The sequence below is a fragment of the Erythrolamprus reginae genome, chromosome 3 (assembly GCF_031021105.1).
Source record: "Erythrolamprus reginae isolate rEryReg1 chromosome 3, rEryReg1.hap1, whole genome shotgun sequence".
NCBI lineage: Eukaryota > Metazoa > Chordata > Lepidosauria > Squamata > Dipsadidae > Erythrolamprus > Erythrolamprus reginae.
Window position 1 is genome coordinate 138455104 of NC_091952.1, and position 21446 is coordinate 138476549.

General features: G+C 40.8%; 1 protein-coding gene across 1 annotated transcript in view; it reads right to left on the reverse strand.

Annotated features, from left to right (window-relative positions):
• ADCY10 (adenylate cyclase 10) overlaps positions 1-21446 on the reverse strand; it is a 253408-nt gene that overhangs the window by 22802 nt on the left and 209160 nt on the right. Inside the window, exon 31 of the mRNA XM_070748580.1 lies at positions 8175-8290. Coding sequence (XP_070604681.1) covers positions 8175-8290 — 116 coding nt within the window. The remainder of the gene's footprint in view (positions 1-8174; positions 8291-21446) is intronic.

The window sequence follows — 21446 nt, forward strand, 5'->3', positions numbered from 1 at the left end:
TCAAAAGCCCTGCCTTTGCTGCTCGAGGAGGTAGCCGGGTTGGCGGTGGAGTTCCCCGAACTTATTGTCTTGGGGGACTTCAACCTGCTGTCACTCGGCGAAGCCTCTGGACTGGCACAGGAGTTCATGGCCACCATGACAGCCATGGACCTGACTCAAGTAGTACAGGGTCCAACTCACGAGGGAGGGCACGCACCCAACATGGTATTCCTCTCTGAGCAATTGAAAAATAGTCTGAGACTAAGGGGCTTAGAAGCATTGCTTTTGTCATGGTCGGACCATTTTCTACTACGGCTTGACTTCCTGGCTCCAATCCTTCCCTGCAGGAAGGCGGAACCGATTAAGTTGTTCCGCCCCAGACACTTGATGGACCCAGAGGGCTTTCAGATGGCGCTTGGGGTTATTCCAGATGCACTCGTCCACAATTCGGCGGAGTCTCTTGCGGAGGCCTGGAACAAGGCTACAGCGGAGGCTCTTGATCAGATTGCGCCTTTGTGACCTCTCCGTGGCGCTAGACCCCATAGAGCTCCATGGTTCAACGAGGAGCTCCGGGAGTTGAAACGCCAGAAGATACGTCTAGAGAAGCAATGGAGGAAAAGTAAGTCTGAATCCGAACAAACACTTGTAAGAGCTTTTATTAAGACTTACAAAGTGGCGCTCAAGGCGGCAAGATGCGCGTGTCATGCCGCCTTGATTGCATCAGCGGAATCCCACCTGGCCGCTCTGTTTAGGGTGACCCACTCCCTTCTTAACCAGGGGGGAATTGGGGAGCCTTTACAGAATAGTGCCAAGGATTTTTAACACGTTTTTTGCTGATAAAATCACTCGGATCCGGGTGGACCTCAACTCTAATTGTAAAACAGAGTCGTCTGACAACGAGTCAGTCGAGGTGACTGGGGCCCGTACCTGTCCACCTGTCTGGGAAGAGTTCGATCTGGTGACACCTGATGAAGTGGACAAGGCCATTGGAGCTGTGAGTTCTGCCACCTGCTTACTGGATCCGTGTCCCTCCTGGCTGGTTTCGGCCAGCAGGGAGGTGACACAGAGCTGGGTCCAGGAGATTGTCAATGCTTCCTTGGGGAGGGGGTCATTTCCATTACCCTATAAAGAGGCGCTTGTGTGCCCCCTCCTCAAGAAGCCTTCCCTGGACCCAGCCGTACTTAACAACTATCGTCTAGTCTCCAACCTTCCCTTTATGGGGAAGGTTGTTGAGAAGGTGGTGGCGCTCCAGAGGTCCTTGGAAGAAGCCGATTATGTAGGTCCCCAGCAGTCGGGTTTCAGGCCCGGTTACAGCATGGAAACTGCTTTGGTCGCGTTAATGGATGATCTCTGGCGCCCCCGGGACAGGGGTTTATCCTCTGTCCTGGTGCTTCTTGACCTCTCAGCGGCTTTCGATACCATCGACCATGGTATCCTTCTCCACTGGCTGGAGGGGTTGGGAGTGGGAGGCACTGTTCTTCAATGGTTCTCCTCCTACCTCTCCGGTCGGTCGCAGTTGGTGTTAGTGGGGGGTCAGAGGTCGACCCTGAGGTCTCCCTTGTGGGGTGCCTCAGGGGTCGGTCCTCTCCCCCCTGCTATTCAATATTTACATGAAACCGATGGGTGAGATCATCCAAGGGCATGGGGTGAGGTATCATCAGTACGCTGATGATACCCAGCTTTACATCTCCACCCCATGTTCAATCAACGAAGCAGTGGAAGTGATGTGCCGGTGCCTGGATGCTGTTGGGGCCTGGATGGGTTTCAACAGACTCAAGCTCAACCCAGATAAGACGGAGTGGCTGTGGGTTTTGCCTCCCAAGGACAATTCCATCTGTCCATCCATCACCATGGGGGGGGGGGGGAATTATTGACCCCCTCAGAGAGGGTCCACAACTTGGGCGTCCTCCTTGATCCACAGCTCACATTAGAGAACCATCTTTCAGCTGTGGCGAGGGGGAAGTTTGCCCAGGTTCGCCTGGTGCACCAGTTGCGGCCCTATTTGGACCAGGACTCACTGCTCACAGCCACTCATGTCCTCATCACCTCGAGGTTCGACTACTGTAACGCTCTCTATATGGGGCTACCTTTGAAAAGTGTTCGGAAACTTCAGATCGTGCAGAATGCAGCTGTGAGAGCAGTCATGGGCTTCCCCAGGTATGCCCATGTTACACCAACACTCCACAGTCTGCATTGGTTGCCGATCAATTTCCGGTCACAATTCAAAGTGTTGGTTATGACCTATAAAGCCCTTCATGGCATCGGACCAGAATATCTCTGAGACCGCCTTCTGCTGCACGAATCCCAGCGACCGATTAGGTCCCACAGAGTGGGCCTTCTCCGGGTCCCGTCAACTAAACAATGTCGCTTGGTGGGCCCCAGGGGAAGAGCCTTCTCTGTGGCGGCCCAGAGATTAGAACTGCCCCTACCCTCCTTGCCTTTCGCAAACTCCTTAAAACCCACCTTTGTCATCAGGCATGGGGGAACTGAGATATCTCCCCCAGGCCTATATAATTTATGTATGGTATGTTTGTAGGTATGTCCATAGTTCCCTCTAAGCTGAGCAGTGAGCAATCGCTCACTTAAAAATCATCATCAAGTCAGAGTTTTCCAAACCTGCCCAGAAGCCGAGAGGGAAAGAGTGAGAGGGAAGGAGAGAGAGAGGAAGAGAGGGAGAGAGAGAAACAGATAGAAAAAAGAGAGGAAGGAAAAGAATGGGAGTAAGGAAGAGAGAAAGAAGATCAAAATCTAGTTTGAAACTAGCTCAACTATTTAAGTGGCATTTTGATATTGATAGAGTTGCCCTATTATGAGCTCACTGTTATAGACACACAGTACAGTATTTTATTTTGAAATTCTCTGAGGCAAAACAGGGTGGGGTTTTTATTTATTTATTTGTTTGTTTGTTTGTTTGTTTGTTTATTATTTCTGTGCCGCCCAGTCCCGAAGGGACTGCTGCTCAGACACTATAATTTTCCGCACACCACCACCCCAAAATTAGAGGGAACACTGGGTATGTCTGCTTAAAAATGGGGTTTTTTAACTGTTTTAAATTTTAAATTGTAAATTATTAGATTTGTCAGGAACTGTTTTTATTGTGTTGTGAGCCGCCCCGAGTCTACGGAGAGGGGCGGCATACAAATCTAATAAATTAAATCAATAAATTAAATAAATAAATAAATAAATAAATTATCCCTACTGCCTCGTGGAATTCCAAAATTCTTAGTAATCAGTCGGCCACATCTAAAATAATCTTGCCAATTATTCGCTACTATTGCAAAGCTGCCAATTTTCCTGCCATGGGTGCATGAGTGGGGGGAGAAAGGGATTTCCAGCCTGGAACTTCCAGCTGAGAAAGCTTGCCACTGCTGACTGCCGCTCTTTTTGGCTTCACGGGGAAGGAAGCTCACGAATTCCAAGTTGGCGCTCTGTCTTCCAAAACGCTGAAAAGCGGCTTGGGCGAGCAAGCTGTGAGGGGCCGGGAGAGACGGCAGCTACTGACCGTTGCCCTTTTTGGCTTCGTGGGGAGGGAAGTTCACAAATTCCAAAGCTGGCACCCTCTCCTCCAAATGCCCAGTGCCCTGCCAATCCCCAGGGCCGAGCCGCCGGCCTCCAGCTGAGAAAATCTGCCACTGCTGCTGCTCACTGCCGCCCAACTCCCCCCACCCTCTACCAAATTGGTATGCCGAGTGGCTAGGAAGGCTGAACCCACCAGGGGCAGTGATTGCGGGTCTCCCGTACCTGCTCTCATGTCCTTCCCTGCCCTAAGTGAGGCGTGGGATTTTGAAGTACCACAAATGACCTCGCAGCCCTCTCTGACAACACATGATATGGAGCTGTTTAGATTCGCCTGGGACCTTTTCTCAGCCTTCTTTTGACATGCTGGACTAGCGTGCGTTCACGTACTTCATTGACTCGTGTTGGAAGTAACATCCCTTTAGCCCTTATAAGTTGGGCAGGCGAGAGAAGTGGCTCATCATTCCTCAGCTGGAGGGGCAGGCAAGTTACTGGCGGGAGCTTTGAGGCAATCTTGCCGGCTGGGAGGTGAGCTGCTGCTTTCCTCTGCCTGGGAATCCCTCTCTCAGCTGGAAATCCTAGGCTACACCGAACGTTGCATGGGGTGGGGGGGGATTTGGGCAGTGGTCAGCAATGGCAGTGGCAGCCTTTCTTGACTGGAAGCTGGCAGTTCACTGCTGACTGCTGCCCAAGTCCCTTTAGGCACTCACTCTTGGCTGGCTGGCTCCTTCCTACCGGTAGTAGCAGCACCCATCCCCCACGCCCCTACCTGCCGATGTCCTTGCCGCCCAGACTCAGAGAAGCCAGGTTATTGCTGCCGTCTCTGCCTCTACTCAGGGAACCACCGTGGTCGAGCTGAACGAGAGGAAAAGGCGCAGTGACAATGGTGGCTCCTTGAGTTGAGGCAGCGGCAGCGGCAATAACCTCTGCACTTTCTACGGCCGTGTGTCTGGGCTGCCCGGAGGGAAGCAGTATCTTCAATCCGATGAACCCATGGTGACGGCCGCCGGCTTGGTGGGAGATGCCAGTGGCAGACACAGGAGGTGAGAGAAGGAGAGGGAGCCGCAGCCTCCCCCAGCGCCCCCCCCATGGATGGGGCGGTGCTGAGCCTCCCATTTGCGGTTGCTAGAAGAGACTCTCCATGCTCAGCCTCCCCCCCACAGGCACATGGCAGGCTGCCAGTGGAACGGGGAGCTTGCGCGCACATGTGCACATGACATTTGGAGGAGGAAAACCTTCACCAGCGGAAGGCTTCCTCGCACTTTCCTTGTCACTCCCCCCGCCAACTCTGATGCCTGACTCCCCTGTGCAACCTTGGAAAAGACTGCATGGGGAGTTGTTTTTGTGTGCGCTGCCATGTGGCCGCGCATGTTAGAAGGAACATTGGCCAGAATAAGGCCAAAATAGATCTATCCTAGTCTCCCTTAATTTTCAAAATCTGCAAAACCTGTGACACATACAGAATATAATAATAAAATTTTATTTACGTTCAAAGACCATTAATATAATATTAATAATAATTAAAAGGAAAAAGAACAGGAAACAGGACTTTTGACTGAGCAACCAAGATTGACTCATTGTAACTATACAAGAGATGTACATATCTCGCTATGAAGGCACACATTTGCGACGAATACAGCATATAGTTTGTCGGCTATGAATAAATTAACTGTCTTGGAAATGCCCCTGGGTTGAGCCGAGAGGCAAAAAGGAAGCTGTGATGCTCCTTCAATATACCAGGATGATTGGACACAAAAAAACATGTAACCCTTCCCTGGTACAGAGCTGAAGTGATTGGATACTGTAGCCTACAGGTTAATTCTCTGCCTTACAAGGCAAAGGCTGCAAGTTCAAGTCCCAGCGAGGGTATGGCTAGCTGATGAGGCCAGAATAAGGCCAAAATAGATCTATCCTAGTCCCTTAATTTTCAAATTCAGCAAAAACATGTGACACATATACATATACATATATATGTAGATTGTTCTGAGTTCAGGTTTTGCCCCATGTAATATTTTGAGTGTCTATGCGACGTTTCGGTGAAATCACATTCACCATCATCAGGCTGAAGTTGTAAGCTTCGTGCTGCTGTAAATATAGTATACATATATATATATCTTCATTCATGGGTATAGGTATGTAGATCTTGACACCCAGCAGCTCAGATCATGCTTTGTTCGCAGAAGCACAAAGTCGAACACAACTGCCTGACTCTGACGAGTCGGACCTTGTCGAAACCTCATCTGGAGTCTATCAACCCTAAATGGGAAAAGACCCGATTATGCCAAGACACACACACACATTAACTGAGATGTTAATGTATGGTCCACCGGCTCTTAAAAGGGCACCTTTTCTGTTTTAGGAACAACAAGTTGGTTTGTTTTCACCAAACAGAACCTCGCAGCTTCGTGTTTGTTTTTCAGAAAGCACCTGTAACAAAGTAAAAAACAACAACACAAAAACAAACCCACCCTGGGTAGAATTAAGGGTGGGAAAAGTTCCTGATGCAAACCTCCGTCCAGCTACTTTGTGTGTGTGTGTGTTGGGGTAAGATGTTTGCAAGGTGAGGGGGCGACCGGCAAGGCAGCTTGGCGGGAAGGTGGCAGCTCCAGGCTGTCCTGTCCATCCAGAAGTTCCACCCTTCCCCACACTTGGCTTTGGCCCCTCACAGGCTTCTGGCAGGAGGGGGCGAGACCATCTCGCTGCCAAAATGTCCACCCCATCTCCCTCTCGCTCCCTCTCTCCCCCCTCTTCCTCCTCTCAAGTTACCCCACCTCGCTGTTTCTCCTCCGGTTTCAGACCAGCTGAAACCCGACGCTTCCTCGGCTCGCCTCTTTCCCCACTCCGTTCGCCTCCACTTCGTCCACCCGCCACTTATTTAATTAAAAAAAGCCTTAATGTTTTGGATTTTCCTAATGGGCTTGCATGCATTATTCACTTTTACATTGTTAATATGGGAAACATTGTTTCATCTTACGAACTTTTCTTCTTATGAACCTTGTCACGAAACAAATTAAGTTCATAAGACGAGGTACCACTGTACTATGATAGACCCAACTTTGCCATGAGTGTCAAAAAAGAGACGTTCTCCTAGGACAGTGATAGCGAACCTTTTTTTCCTCAAAAAGCACTCATGCTTGCACTCTCGTACACCCATAATTCAATGACCCCTGCCACCTGCACATGTGACCCCCACTGGTGATGCCCTGCCCCCGCACATATGTGCATGACCACCCTCCCCACTTCCGGTGGGCCCGGTAGACCTGTTTTTCTCCCTCCCCAGTCTCCAGAGGCAAAAATGCCCTCCCAGAGCCTTTGCAAAAGACAAAAATCAGCTGGCTGAAGCATACATGAGCGCTGGAGCTAACCTTGGGCAACAGCTTGCTTGCCAGCAGACATGGCTCTGCATGCCACCTGTGGCACACGCGCTATAGGTTCACCATCACTCTCCTAGGACGACTATTAGTATCTTATACTAGTGTCCTTTTATTTTCAAACTATTTTTGATGTAATCACTTTTGGTAATTTGTTAATGTTAAAATGAACTTTTCTAATTTTCCCATATTTCCACAAAGTCTTTAATACTAAAATAATAAGTATCCTAGCTATTAAAGTTATGTATTCTAGTGATATCTAACCCTAAAATGATACACTGCTCAAAAAAATAAAGGGAACACTTAAACAACAGAATATAACTCCAAGTAAATCAAACATCTGTGAAATCAAACTGTCCACTTAGGAAGCAACACTGATTGGCAATCAATTTCACATACTGTTCTGCAAATGGAATAGTTGTGCAAATGAAAATTCAATGAGAATATTTCATTCATTCAGATCTACGATGTGTTATTTGAGTATTCCCTTTATTTTTTTGAGCAGTATATTTCCCAAGCTTATTCAGTGTCTAAGAATTAAAGCTTTTTTCAAGTCAATCTCAACTCCTGATATATATGGATTATATGGGCATAACCAAGACTTGGTCACATTACTGACTATTAGGTGGAATTTAGCTGGTGGTTGTGAAAACTAACAAATTACAATTTGGATTCCTTAACAAAAAATATATATAATTATATGTTAATGTTAACATTGATAGTGATTTACCTTCTAGGGTTATGTGAAATGTTTAATAACATAAATTACATGTAAATTTAGTGATGGTATATAGGTGATTGTATAGACTTTAAACTTTTTAGAACTCTGAACAAGAGAGTTCAGAAAATAGGGCAGATTCATAGAGCAAAAAGACAGCCCTCAATTAGTAATTATTAGGGTTTCATGAAGTAGCCCACTTCATGGAATCTCCCAGGTTCTGATTCCTAGAACAATCTGTTTTGGAGCAAAGCCTCAATTCTACATTCTCTCTTTAAGTATTGTTTAATTCTGAATAAATATCTGTAGCTGTCATTCTGTGAGATATGACTGGTCTTTTCAGATTATTTCTTTTCGGATTTAAAAATGCTCTTCTATTGTTTGTCTTTTAATTACATACAGATATGCTGCCTTGACAACATTTTGTTGAAAGGTACCCTGTTTCCCCTAAAATAAGACATCCCCTGATAATAAGCCCAATTGGGCTTTGAGTGCATGGCAATAAGGCCAAGCGCTTATTTCAGAATTCAAAAAAGAAGAAGAAGAAGACAGGGTCATTTTAGATACTGTTTAAAAAACTCTGGACTTACCAGCATAAAGTATAATGTTCAGACAGCCTGAAATGAAGAGGGACTGTCCAATGATATTGTCATCTTGAAAGGTGAGTTCTTCTAGGCAACTCAACACTTGTATAGAATCTTGATATCTAAGAAGAAGCAAAAGGAAACGTTTCTATGCAGCTGCAAGAATCTGGTTCCCAAAAGGATTGCATAGGTTTGTTGTGAAATCTTGGTAACTGTGTGTGTGCCTGAGGAAGACAGCAGTGTAAGCAATATACAGTATGTTACAGAAGTGAGTACACTCATCACATTTTCTAAATATTTAAGTATATTTATTTGTTTGTTTATTTACTTACTTGCTTACTTACTTATTTACTTAATTTACTTAATTCAACTTCTGTGCCACCCAATTGTGACTTTTAATTATTAGATTTGTTATACATTGTTTTATTATTGTTGTGAGCACCACGAGTCTAATCCTTTAATCTTCAAAATAGTCTTTAAAGAAAATTGCAAACTCCTCATATCCACTTGCCTCCATGTTGCCAATGTTGTAGTTCACAACCTTTGTAGTAAATCTAGCTATCTAAGGATGTCTTAGATCCAGCTATCTAAGGATCTGACAGCCTAAAACAAATTACTTTTCTCGTGCCAAATAGGGTATCGATTTTAGCACTTAATGTTTAGCCTTTTTAAAGTTCATTCAACCAGCAGATGGAAACTTTTTTTATAACAAATAAAGACAAGATGCCCACTGCTTTACACTGTCAAAGATAAGCTCTCAGGTCAAGGACAGCAGCTGTGTAAATAATCACTGGTGAACAGTTAAGGTGAATCCTCTAGCCAGCTAGAGTGTGAACAAAAGGAAATAATTTATGTGATCAAGCAAAAGGTGGCACTCTTGCTTAATCCCATAAATTATTTCCTTTTGTTCAATGTTTTTATATATTTTAAATTGGTATAAGTCAATATAAATTAGATCCAATATTTTCTTAATTCATAATTAATTCAAAGTTCTCAGAATTTTCCAACATTGGATTTTAGTTGCTGCCTTCTGAATTGCTTATCTAAAATCTTCTACTTGCCAATTAGCTGCTTTGTAATCCTTTCAGGTTTTTGTCCCCCCTTTAAGTTTCAAAAAATGGTCCAGCAAAATGTTTCACCATTTAAACTTCTGCTTTTCTTCTTTTCTTCTAGCCCTTCACTTAAGTTCCTTTTCCTTTCCAGATGATTTCCAATCTTCAGAGCAATCAAGTCCGTTCATGGTCGCCATGGCTTGGACAACTTTTGCAAGTCGTTTTCCAATGCCACTGGTTGTGGGCTCTATACCGGCTCAGGCCGGAGTGGTGCCACCCTCTTCCAGATCACCAGCGGTGTGTCAACCTTCGCTTATGCTGCTGCATTTCTTTCGCTTGCTTGTCAATAGTTACGGGGTGGGTTAGAGATAAGGGGCGTGGGAGGGAAGTGCACAGGAGGAGATATAGGTTTCATTTTCCTAGGTACCAGGAGGAGACAGTTACAGGAAAATTCCAGTAGAGTGACTTTAGGGTGAAGATGAATCCGCCATATAGGGATTGGAAAATGGGGTTTGATATATGCATGTATCGCGCTATTTTCTCAGACTTTGCTTTCCTTCGATGCTTCTAGTTCTGATTTTGATAAATTCACTTTTGAACTTTTATAAAAAGGACTCTGAGTTTTATTTGTCTACATTCTGACTGGCAGCTTGCCATTAAGCAAAGTCTGCCTCTACAGTCATTCCTGGAGAAGCAATTCTACCAGGGACTGGCAAATATGTCCCGACGCAAAAGCGAGGGTGATTCTTCTGGAGAGGACATTTCCCAGAGAAGCCTCTCCCCTCCGATACTCCAAAAGGAGGGAGATGAACACCCTTAAGGCAAGCCGGCGAGAGGAGCCCCCCCCCGATGGTCTACAGGTGTTGGCGTAAGTGATTTCCCTGATGATATAATGGGGGATTCTGATGCTAATGTGACCCACCGCAAGAAACAAAAGAAAGAGAAGTGGGTGGTCAGCCAGGAGGGGTGCCTGCTGACTGAGCAGGTAACCGGCATCAAGGAAGCCTTATCAGTGGTGGAGAAGAAAAGTCAGAGAGACCTAAAAGGTCCCATGAGTGAGGAGGACGAAGAGAGAGCTGGGCCCTCTGGGCAGGGAGTGCAGCGGAGAGCAGCAGCCCAAACCCTGCCTCTGGCATGAGATCTGAGTCATTTTACCCCAAGGTGTATGCAGCAAAGGGGGGGATGCCCGCAGATACAAGGCACCAACTGCCCCTCTCTTCACACAGCGGTACGATGGGGCACCAGGAGGACTGAGATATTTCTTGGCCCAAGTAAATCAATACATGGAAGATTACGAGGATGAGTTCCCTAATGACACGGTTTGGGTGAGGGTCATAAGCCATGCATTGGATGGCAAAGCGGTGGATTGGATGGTGTCCCTCCATGAGGGAGAGCAACATTTTGAGTTTAAAGAAGTGTTGGATTCGAGAAAACATAGGAGAAAAGTTCAATATTTAGTGACATGGAAGCACTTTCCTGCTTCCCATGCAGAATGGGTTGATGAGAAGCACATGAATTCCGAAAGAAATTGACCGGTTTGGAACAAAATATCCTGATAAACCCTGATGTATAAATGTATATATTGTTGTTCTTTTTCTTTTATAGGACTAAAATCCCTGTTCCAGGTGGTCCAAATGTCAACCTTCGCTTATGCTGCTGCATTTCTTTCACTTGCTTGTCAATAGTTATGGGATGGGTTAGAGATAAGAGGTGTGGGAGGGAAGCACACAGGAGGAGATATAGGTTTCGTTTTCCTAGGTACCAGGAGCAGACCGTTAGAGGAAAATTTCAGATGAGTGACGTGAGGGTGAAGATGAATCTACCTGATGGTCATGGACAATAGGGATTGGGCATTGGCTCAAGGGGGTTGGAAAAGGGGATTTGATATATGCATGTATCGTGCCATTTTCTCAGACTTTGCTTTCCTTCGATGCTTCTAGTTCTGATTTTGATACATTCACTTTTGAACTTTTATAAAAAGAACTCTGAGTTTTATTTGTCTACATTCTGACTGGCAGCTTGACAGTGTCCCACTTCTTCACCGTCCCTCCAGATCCCCAGGCAACATGGATATCAGGATTCCCCTCTGCAATGAGGGAAACTCCATGTCGCCATGGCGTTTGACCAAACCCTCTCCGTGTTGCATTTATGATTCCCTCAATGAACTCTAGCTCCCCAGTGCCGGCAGGGGACAGCACATTTATACTGTTATACAAGCTGTATAATCACTACTTTACATTGTAGCCAAGTGCCATTTCATCAGTATTGTCACATGGAAATATATATAAATATTTACAAAATATGATGGGATATACTCACTGCTGTGACATACTGTATATAAACATGGACCTTCTAACAACTTATTGTTAATTTTTATTGGTAGGGTTTGTGGTTTGTGCCAAAACACATGGCATGGATGACATGATATTTGGCAATTAAATAAATATAATATATTGGCCAGATTGTTCATTCATTATAGGTTTATTTTTCTCTATATGTATGCAATGTAAGTATGAAAATATATTCTCCCACGCATGACTTAATATGTAGTTTACATTGTAGACATTTTTGCATAGATGTCAAAATATTTCATGTGCATTATCCACAATTTAAGCAATATAAGAAATGTATTTCATTTAGTATGTTGGTGTTACATACCAGGAAAGGACAGTGATGGGTGGCAAAGTACACCCATATAATATGTGTTGTTTGTACATGCCTGGAATCACAGTAAAAATACACCAAGAGTGAATACTTCTTCACTATAATGAAATTTAAAACAGCTCCCACTGATGTCAATGAAAACTATTTTGAAGTTTCACTGCAGAGTGGGAATTTTTTTTCTTTCTTTTTTAAAAAAATATTTTTTATTAAGACAGACAAAACATACATTACATGTAACATTTAGTGGAGCAACAATCGCTCCTCTCAAAGTAGAAGTCATCTTTATATTTGTAATAAATAAAAAAGAAGAAAAACTAACTCTATCATTGTTTATAAAATACTTAGAAATATTAATTGTAAGATGATAAGTAAAAACACATCTAAAACATTTAAAAATATATAGAAATTTTAAGATTATAACTTAAAATGAACTATGAAGAAAAAAAGAGAAATTGTAGACGAGGAAAGGAGTTTATCTTTATATTGTGAATACTCACTATCTAATACAATATAACTACTAAGTACAAATATATTTAAAGTAGTATAAAAATAAGATTATCTCTGTTTCTTTGTATCCCACCAGATATAGACCTTTTGCCAAACCTCATAAAATTCTGATTCTTCTTGGTTTTTCAACCTTCTCATCATCATGTCAAGCTCAGCACATTCTAAAACTTTCTTAAATATATCTGCTTCTTTTGGGGTCTCAAAATCTTTCCATTTTTGAGTGAAAGCTATCCTAGCTGCTACTAAAATGTGGATTATTAGATAATATATGTCTTTTTTATATTTCTTATTTGAAATACCTAATAAAAAGAATTCTCGTGTTTTCTTAATTTCTTGCTGGGTTATTTCTTTTAGCCATTTTTCTATTAAATTCCAGTATTCTTTTGCTTTTGGGCATGTCCACCAAGCATGGTAGTACGTACCTATTTCTTCCTTACATTTCCAACAATTGGGTGACGTAGTTTGGAACATTTTTGCAATTCTATTAGGGGGCAAATGCCATCTATAAAACATTTTAATTTGATTTTCTAAGAGGTTGACTTTGTTATTCTCCAGTTTTATGTCCATACCTTTTCCCAAGTATTTAAGTCTATCTCTTTGTTTAAGTTTCTACACCAGCTTATCATATTGTCCTTTAATGTCCATTCTGTATTTTTACAGTTAGTTAAGAATTTATATATTTTTCCAATTAACTTCTTTTGATTTGTTGTTAGTAATTTACCTAAAATGTTATTGTCCTTTCTAACTATATATGTTGTTTTATCTTTCTGAAACCTAGACTTTATCTGTGTATATTGCCACCAATCTATAATAATACCAGTCTCCAGCAAGTCCTGTCTCGTTTTTAAATTCCACTGGTTATCTACTAAATCTTTATATTTCCAGATCTTGCCTTCTTGTATTAAGTTTGGGTAAGTTATGGCCTCTATGGGAGATATCCATTCTGGTAAAACTAAGAAATAGTCTTTCTTTATATTAATCCAAACATCAATGAGTGCCTTCCTAATTGTATGTCTTTTAAAATAAGAATGTGTTCTATACTTTTCATACCATACAAAAGCATGCCATCCTAACATTAAGTTGTGGCCTTCTAAGTTCAGTAATCTTCTGTTTTGTAGAGTAAGCCATTCTTTGATTCATATTAAGGAAGCAGCTTGGTAATATGTCTTCCAATTCGGGAAGGCGAGCCCGCCTCTTTCTTTTATATCCTCTATGGCACACTGTTTTATTCTAGGTTTTTATCTTGCCATATTAATTGTTTTGTTATTCTTGTTAATTCTGTAAAAAATTATTTTCCAGGATTTATTGGAATTACTTGAAATAAAAACAAAACTTTAGGTAAAATATTCATCTTAATTGTGGAGATTCTACCTAAGAATAATAATTGTAAGTTCTTCCAAGTTGCTAAATATTTTTTAATTTGCTTTAAGAGTTTGTTATAATTGTGTTCTTTTAAAGACATGGATTTTGCTGATATCCAAATACCTAAATATTTTACTTTCTTGGTTATTTTCATATTTGATTTGTTTTCTAATTGTTTTATCTGAGAATCTATCATATTTTTAGTTAATATTTGTGTCTTATCTTTATTAATTTTCAAACCAGCTACTTTCCCATATTCTTCTAGTAAACCTATTAACTTTGAAATTGAAACTATTGGGTCTTCTAATATGAAGACAACATCATCTGCAAAGGCTTGTAGTTTATATATTTCTTTTTTAATTTCTAAGCTTTTAATATTTTCTTCTTTTCTCCCCTTTATCAATAAAGTTTCCAATGTTAAAATAAATAATAATGGGGAGATTGGGCAGCCTTGCCTAACTCCTCTTTGTATCTCAAACTTTTCTATTTGGTCATTACAGTGGTACCTCGAGATACGAGTTTAATTCGTTCCGGACCTGGGCTCTTAAGTCGAGCAGCTCTTATCTCGAACGACTTTTCCCCATAGGAATTAATGTAAATAATTTTAATTGGTTCCAGCCCTCAAAAAACTCACAAAGTTAGTCTAAATTATGCAGAAAGACATGTTTTTAATGAAGAAATGTACATGTACATATAAATGAATAATGAAGTTTCTTTCACTTAACTTGTAAACTTTCTTAAACTTTTAAATTTACATATGTTCAACTTCTCTGCCACCCAATCCTGTAGGACAGAGGTCCCCAACCCTTTTTGCACCAGGGACCGGCTTTAAGCGATCAAGAGAGGAATGGGTGAATGAATGGACGGAGGGTGGGAAGGAAGGAAGGAAAGAGGGAAGGGACAGGAACAGAGGAAGGAAGCAAGGAAATTATGAAAGGGGAGAGTAAGAGAGGAATGAGTGAAGGGAGGGAGGGAGGGAAGAAGGTGGGAAGGAGAAAGAAAAGAAGAAATAGAGGAAGGGAAGGTAAAAGAGAGAAAGAAAAAGAGAAAGAAAGAAAGAAAGAAAGAAAGAAAGAAAGAAAGAAAGAAAGAAAGAAAGAAAGAAAGGGGGAAGGGACAGGAACAGAGGAAGGAAGCAAGGAAACTTATGAAAGGGGAGAGTAAGAGAGGAATGAGTGAAGGGAGGGAGGGAGGGAAGAAGGTGGGAAGGAGAAAGAAAAGAAGAAATAGAGGAAGGGAAGGGAAAAGAGAGAAAGAAAAAGAGAAAGAAAGAAAGAAAGAAAGGGGGAAGGGACAGGAACAGAGGAAGGAAGCAAGGAAACTTATGAAAGGGGAGAGTAAGAGAGGAATGAGTGAAGGGAGGGAGGGAGGGAAGAAGGTGGGAAGGAGAAAGAAAAGAAGAAATAGAGGAAGGGAAGGTAAAAGAGAAAAAGAAAAAGAGCAAGAAAGAAAGAAAGCAAGAAAGAAAGAAAGAAAGAAAGAAAGAAAGGGGGAAGGGACAGGAACAGAGGAAGGAAGCAAGGAAACTTATGAAAGGGGAGAGTAAGAGAGGAATGAGTGAAGGGAGGGAGGGAGGGAGGGAAGAAGGTGGGAAGGAGAAAGAAAAGAAGAAATAGAGGAAGGGAAGGTAAAAGAGAGAAAGAAAAAGAGAAAGAAAGAAAGAAAGAAAGAAAGAAAGGGGGAAGGGACAGGAACAGAGGAAGGAAGCAAGGAAACTTATGAAAGGGGAGAGTAAGAGAGGAATGAGTGAAGGGAGGGAGGGAGGGAGGGAAGAAGGTGGGAAGGAGAAAGAAAAGAAGAAATAGAGGAAGGGAAGGTAAAAGAGAGAAAGAAAAAGAGAAAGAAAGAAAGAAAGAAAGGGGGAAGGGACAGGAACAGAGGAAGGAAGCAAGGAAACTTATGAAAGGGGAGAGTAAGAGAGGAATGAGTGAAGGGAGGGAGGGAGGGAGGGAGGGAAGAAGGTGGGAAGGAGAAAGAAAAGAAGAAATAGAGGAAGGGAAGGTAAAAGAGAGAAAGAAAAAGAGAAAGAAAGAAAGAAAGGGGGAAGGGACAGGAACAGAGGAAGGAAGTTAGCGTTCGGCTTCAGGAGACAGCTGCGAAGCGGCGCGGGTGTTTTAAAACATGGCAGCCGGCCTGGGGGGAGCGGGGGCTTCCGCGTTCGGCTTCAGGAGACAGCTCCTTGGCGCTCATATCCCGCGTGTTTTAAAAGGTTGCAGCCGGCCTGGGGGGCTCGGGGGGGGGGGGCTGGCAAGCCCCCCAGGCCGGCTGCCACGTTTTAAAACACCCGCGCCGCTTCGCAGCTGTCTCCTGAAGCCGAATGCGGAAGTTAGCGTTCGGCTTCAGGAGACAGCTGCAAAGCGGCGCGCGTGTTTTAAAACGTCACAGCCGGCCTGGGGGGCTCGGGGGGAAGCCCCCGAGCCCCCCAGGCCGGCTGCCACATTTTAAAACACCCGCGCCGCTTCGCAGCTGTCTCCTGAAGCCGAACGCGGAAGTTAGCGTTCGGCTTCAGGAGACAGCTGCGAAGCGGCGCGCGTGTTTTAAAACGTCAGCACCCCCCCGAGCGCCCCAGGCCGGCTGCAACCTTTTAAAACACGCGGGATACGAGCGCCAAGGAGCTGTCTCCTGAAGCCGAACGCCAAGGAGACAACTCCTTGGCGCTCGTATCCCGAATGTGAGCTTGGGAGGCGAACAAAAATGTCGCTCCCCTCCCAGCTCTTATCTCGAGTAGCTCGTAAGTAGAGCTGCTCGTATGTCGAGGTTCCACTGTATTAATAATAATTGTAGCTGTTTAGGTAGAATAATTAGCATGAATTATGTTAAAAAATTTAGTTCCAAAGTTCATTTTGTTAAGTTGTATTTTCATAAAAGGCCAATCTACGTTATCAAATACTTTTCTTGCATCTAAGAATATTACGGCCGCTAGCTTTTCTGGGTGTTGTTCATAATATTCTAATGTGTTTATAATTGTCCTCAAATTATTTTTAATCTGTCCATCTGGCAAAAATCCATTTTGATCTTCGTGTATTATTCCAGTCATGATATTTTTTAATCTACAAGCAAGAATTGAAATAAAAATTTTATAATCTACATTCAATAATGAAATTGGTCTATAGTTTTGAATTTTTTCTTTTTCTGTGTCCGGTTTATGTATTAGGGTTATCAAGGCTTCAGACCAAGTTTTGGGAATGTTTCCATCTGAAATTATATTATTAAAAATCTCTAACATATTTGTTGAGAGTGAGTTAATATTTAACTTGTAAAGTTCAGCAGGTATAGCATCAGGGCCAGTAGCTTTGTTATTTTTTTGGTTTTTAAGTGCTTGCTGTAATTCAATCGTAGTAAATGGGGCATCAAGTTTCTGTTGTTGTTCATCTGTTAAGAAAGGTAGGTCAATGGAGCTTAAAAAGTCAAAGACCTTATCCTCATTTATGTCTTCTTTATGGTATAAGTTTTTATAAAATTCTAACGCTATCTCTTTTTTTTCGACAGTTCGATGTCTACATATACCTTTACTGTCTTCTAGTTTTTTTAATTATTCTGGACTCTTTTTGATTCCTTAATTTATATGCTAACCATCGGCCTGGTTTATTAGCGTGTTCAAAATATTCCTGTTTAGCCTACTTAATTTTTTCTGCCAATTGTTCTTGTTCTATTAGGTTTATTTTATGTCTAATTAGTTCCCTTTTTTAAAATTTTCGTCTTCATTCTGACTGCTCTGTGATGGTATTTCTAGATTTTTTTAGTTCTGTTTGTAATTTTTGGAGTTGATTTCTCTTCTCTTTGTTCTTTCTTGCAGTATAAGATATGCTCAGTCCGCGAATATATGCTTTAGTTGTGTCCCATAAGTTTTGTGGGGAAGTATCTGTATTGTTATTTAAATTTTTAAAAAATTCTAATTCTTTTCCCATCCATTCTTTATATTGAGAATCATGCAAAATATTTCTATTCATTCGCCAATACCTCTGTTTTTTATTTCCCTTCTAAGTGATTGTTAGTGGATTATGGTCAGCCCAATTGTTTGTTTCAATTTCAATATTTGCAACGTTATCAGAAATCTGAGTTGAAATCCATGCCATGTCTATTCTAGTCCAAATTTTATGTGGGTTTGAATAAAAGGTATATTGCTTGTTTGTAGGGTGGCGATCTTGCCATATATCCTGCAAGGCTAGTTCTGAGGTCAAATTCCAAAATGTTGTTGTAAAATTGATTTCTTTTTCTTATCTTTCTTTTTACCAGAATAATCCATTTGACTATCCACTATAGCGTTGAAATCTCCTATTATAATCATATTTTCAATAGACAATTCTACTATTTTTTCATGTAATTCTTTATAAAATATTTTTTGATTTTCATTTGGAGCATAGATTGATATAATAAGAAGAGGTCCCGTTTCTAAGTTTACTTGCAACATTAAAATTCTACCATCATTGTCACTATAAAGTTGTTTTACCTCTATCATTTCATTTATATAAACAGCTATCCCTCTTCTTCTTTTTCAGGTAAACTAGTAGACAAGTTACCTAATTTTGAATTTTGTAATAACTCTTTATCTGAATACTTAATATGAACTTCTTGTAGAATAGCAATTTGCGCTCTTTGCTTCTTAAGTTTGGAAAATATCTGTTTTCTTTTTCTTGGGTGATTCAATCCATTTACATTTACTGAAAAAAATTTAACATCTGAGTACATTTCTATTTGTAATATTGTTTTGTCTCTCAAGGTTCTCGAAGTCTGGTGCTTAAAAACAAATCTTGCTGTGGTTGTGGTTGTTTTTCACTCATGACCTGGGCAGCTTCCTCCCCGCTGGAGGCGTCCCCCTCCCCCTCCCTCTCTGATAAATCATGTTTAAACAAGCCGGATCATTCGTAGAAAACTCTGGCTTCGTCGACAGTCTTTACTCTAGATTTTTGCCAATAGAAAGAAAGATCTTTAGAGATCAGCCAACGAAAGATTATTTTTTCTTTGATTAATATTCTTGTTAAAAAGTAATAGTCCCTTCGGCTTTCTCGTACTCTTTTTGGCACTTGTTTTAATATGATGACATTTTTGTCTTTATATTTTAACTCTTTATCTCTTGACCACTTCAGAATATCGTCTCTTACTATCCTTCTGATGAATTTGATATGAACTTCTCTTGGTAAGTTGTTTTTTCTAGCATAGCTAGTTTGAACTCAATAAATTTCATCAATCTCCTTTATTGCTTCCTGTGGGTCTATCTGTAAGATCTCTCCTATTATTTCCGCCATTTCGAGCCCAAATTTTCATCCTTTTCCTCGTGGACATTTTGGAATCTCAGACCGTGTGAAGCTCGTTGTAATTCTATATTAGAAATGGCTTCGTCCACTCCTCTGTTTCTCACATTACTATGGTCTTCAAATTCATTCATTCTCTGTTCTGATTTTTCCATTTTGTCTTCAACCTTTTTCTTCCACTGTTCATTCTCTTTTAAAGTTTGTTGTATCACATCAATCTTCCCGTCCAATGATTGTACACTTCCTTTCACATTCCCTAGTTCGGCCTTCAGGTCACTCATTTCCGTTTTTATGTCTGCTTCATAATGCTTTTGGGCTTCTTCGCGTGCATCATCTCTATTGGCATTCATTGAAATCTGAAGTAGAGCCAAGGTGTCCTGTATAGTCTGCAAGGTTGGTTGAGCTGGATTCTTTTATTTTTCTTTCTCTTTCTCCTTACCCAACATACTTGTTATTGTTCTTTGTGGTAAAGGAGATGGTGATGGTGAAGGAGATCCTTGTGGAGTAGCCGTTGGAGTTGTAGTCTGTTTCTTTGAAGTTTTTATAATGGTAGATGTAGTGGACATCTTAGTTGTTTTTCTGGCTCTTCTAAGGCCTGTAAAATTAAACTGTTTCCAAAGTGACATCAATTTGACGAATTTACAATGTCTAAAGACAGGTAAGAAGATTTAATTATTAATTGAAAATTGGAGAAAGTAAAGAAGGAGAGAAGAGGCAGAGAAAGAGAAGGCGAGATGTAAATATAGAAAGAGAGGGAAAAAAATTTCCAATGCTGCACGATTTGAATCTTCAATATAACATATACTAATAAAATATCAGCTCATTAATTCAGTTAGTATAATTATATAATAGTATGGTGAACAAAAATGTCAATGGTTGAACAATGTAAAATATTAATTATTAAAAGGGAATATCATTACTTAAGCATTAACTTAATTCATTTAAGAAATATTTTTCAGACAAGGGAAACAGAAAAAAAGGAATTATTAAATTGTTAAGTTCATTCAATTATTAAGTCTGTTTTAGCTACAAATCTATTTATACTATAAAATAGTTTAAACAAATCCAAACAATCCTAGAAATAGAAGAAAAAAGAAAGGGAAGAAAGAAGAGCAGGGAAAAAAAGAAGGGAAAAAAAAAGACAAAACAAGCAAATATGGATTTGAGAAAGAGGCAGGGGGGTGAAGGACTGCCAACCAGTAGGGGAGGAAGAAGTAAGGTTCAGCAATTCATTTCTGTTAAATACAATTTAAGAATTTAGAAATTAAAAAAGTAAAAATAAGAATAGAAAAATACTTCAGTCCAATTATCAATAATATCCAAAATATTCTTGAATTCTTCTTCTTCTCAAAATTCAGATAAGTCCATCAATCTTGTTGTTATTTAATATAGATCAAGATTCAGTTTAAAAATAGATCAAAGTCTAAGCTCTAATTAGTATTTCAAATACAATGTCAATATAGTCAATATAGTTAAAAGATTGTCATTGTCCAATTAAAAGAGAAGCAAATAGGTCAAGTTTCCAAGTAAATATATGTCTAAAATCCATTTAATCCATATAATATTTCGAATCCAATATCAAAATAGCTTACAAGGTATTTACTGTCCAATTAAAAAGGTTTAGTCCAATTGGTTAAAGTCAAAATATTCTACATTTGTAATCCCAATTTAAAAGCCAGAAAAAATCCAGGAAGTTTCTCTAGAAAGTAATTTTATCGGAAAGAAAAAAAAGAGAAAAAATAAGAACAAAGGGGTAAACTGTAATCCAAGCTGTAAATACTTTATAGTATTTTAAAATATTTTAATTCAAATAATTCCGTATATCCAAAAAATCCATAGGAGAAAAGAGAAAGAAAAAAAGGAGCAAGAAAACAATTCTGCAAGTCCAACGCTTTGTTCTTCGTAAAATGTTAAATCTCCACCTTGGATTCTTTCCATGCTGTTGCTATTACGAACAAAAAACACGAATGAAAACTCCACATGGAAAACAAAACAAGGCCAATCGTTTTTAAGTTTAATTGCTGGAATAAAATTCAACTCAATTAATTAAAATCCTTATCCCCTCGGTTCCAGTATAATAAGTAAACCTTCCGGGAATAATCAAAGTTCTAGTAAATCCGAGCTGAAGCTCTGTTTTATAGTCTCTATGGTTGTGTGAGCTATGTATATTCCAAGTTGTATAAATCCACTCACTTTGGCAAAGTTTTTACTTTCTTCTTTTTCGCCTTATTTAATCATGGTATATGTAGATTATAATTATAGGGGTAAGAATCACTTTACCTTCCTTCTTCTTTCTTCTCTGTTGGTTCAAATGCTTCGTTAGACTTCTGAATTCTTTTTCTTTATTCTTCCTCTCGTGTGGAGGTGAGGCTATGGCTGGGCGCCGGCTGTTGCCACCACCTGGATCTTTTACCACTGGCACTGTGGGGCAATCCTGCACC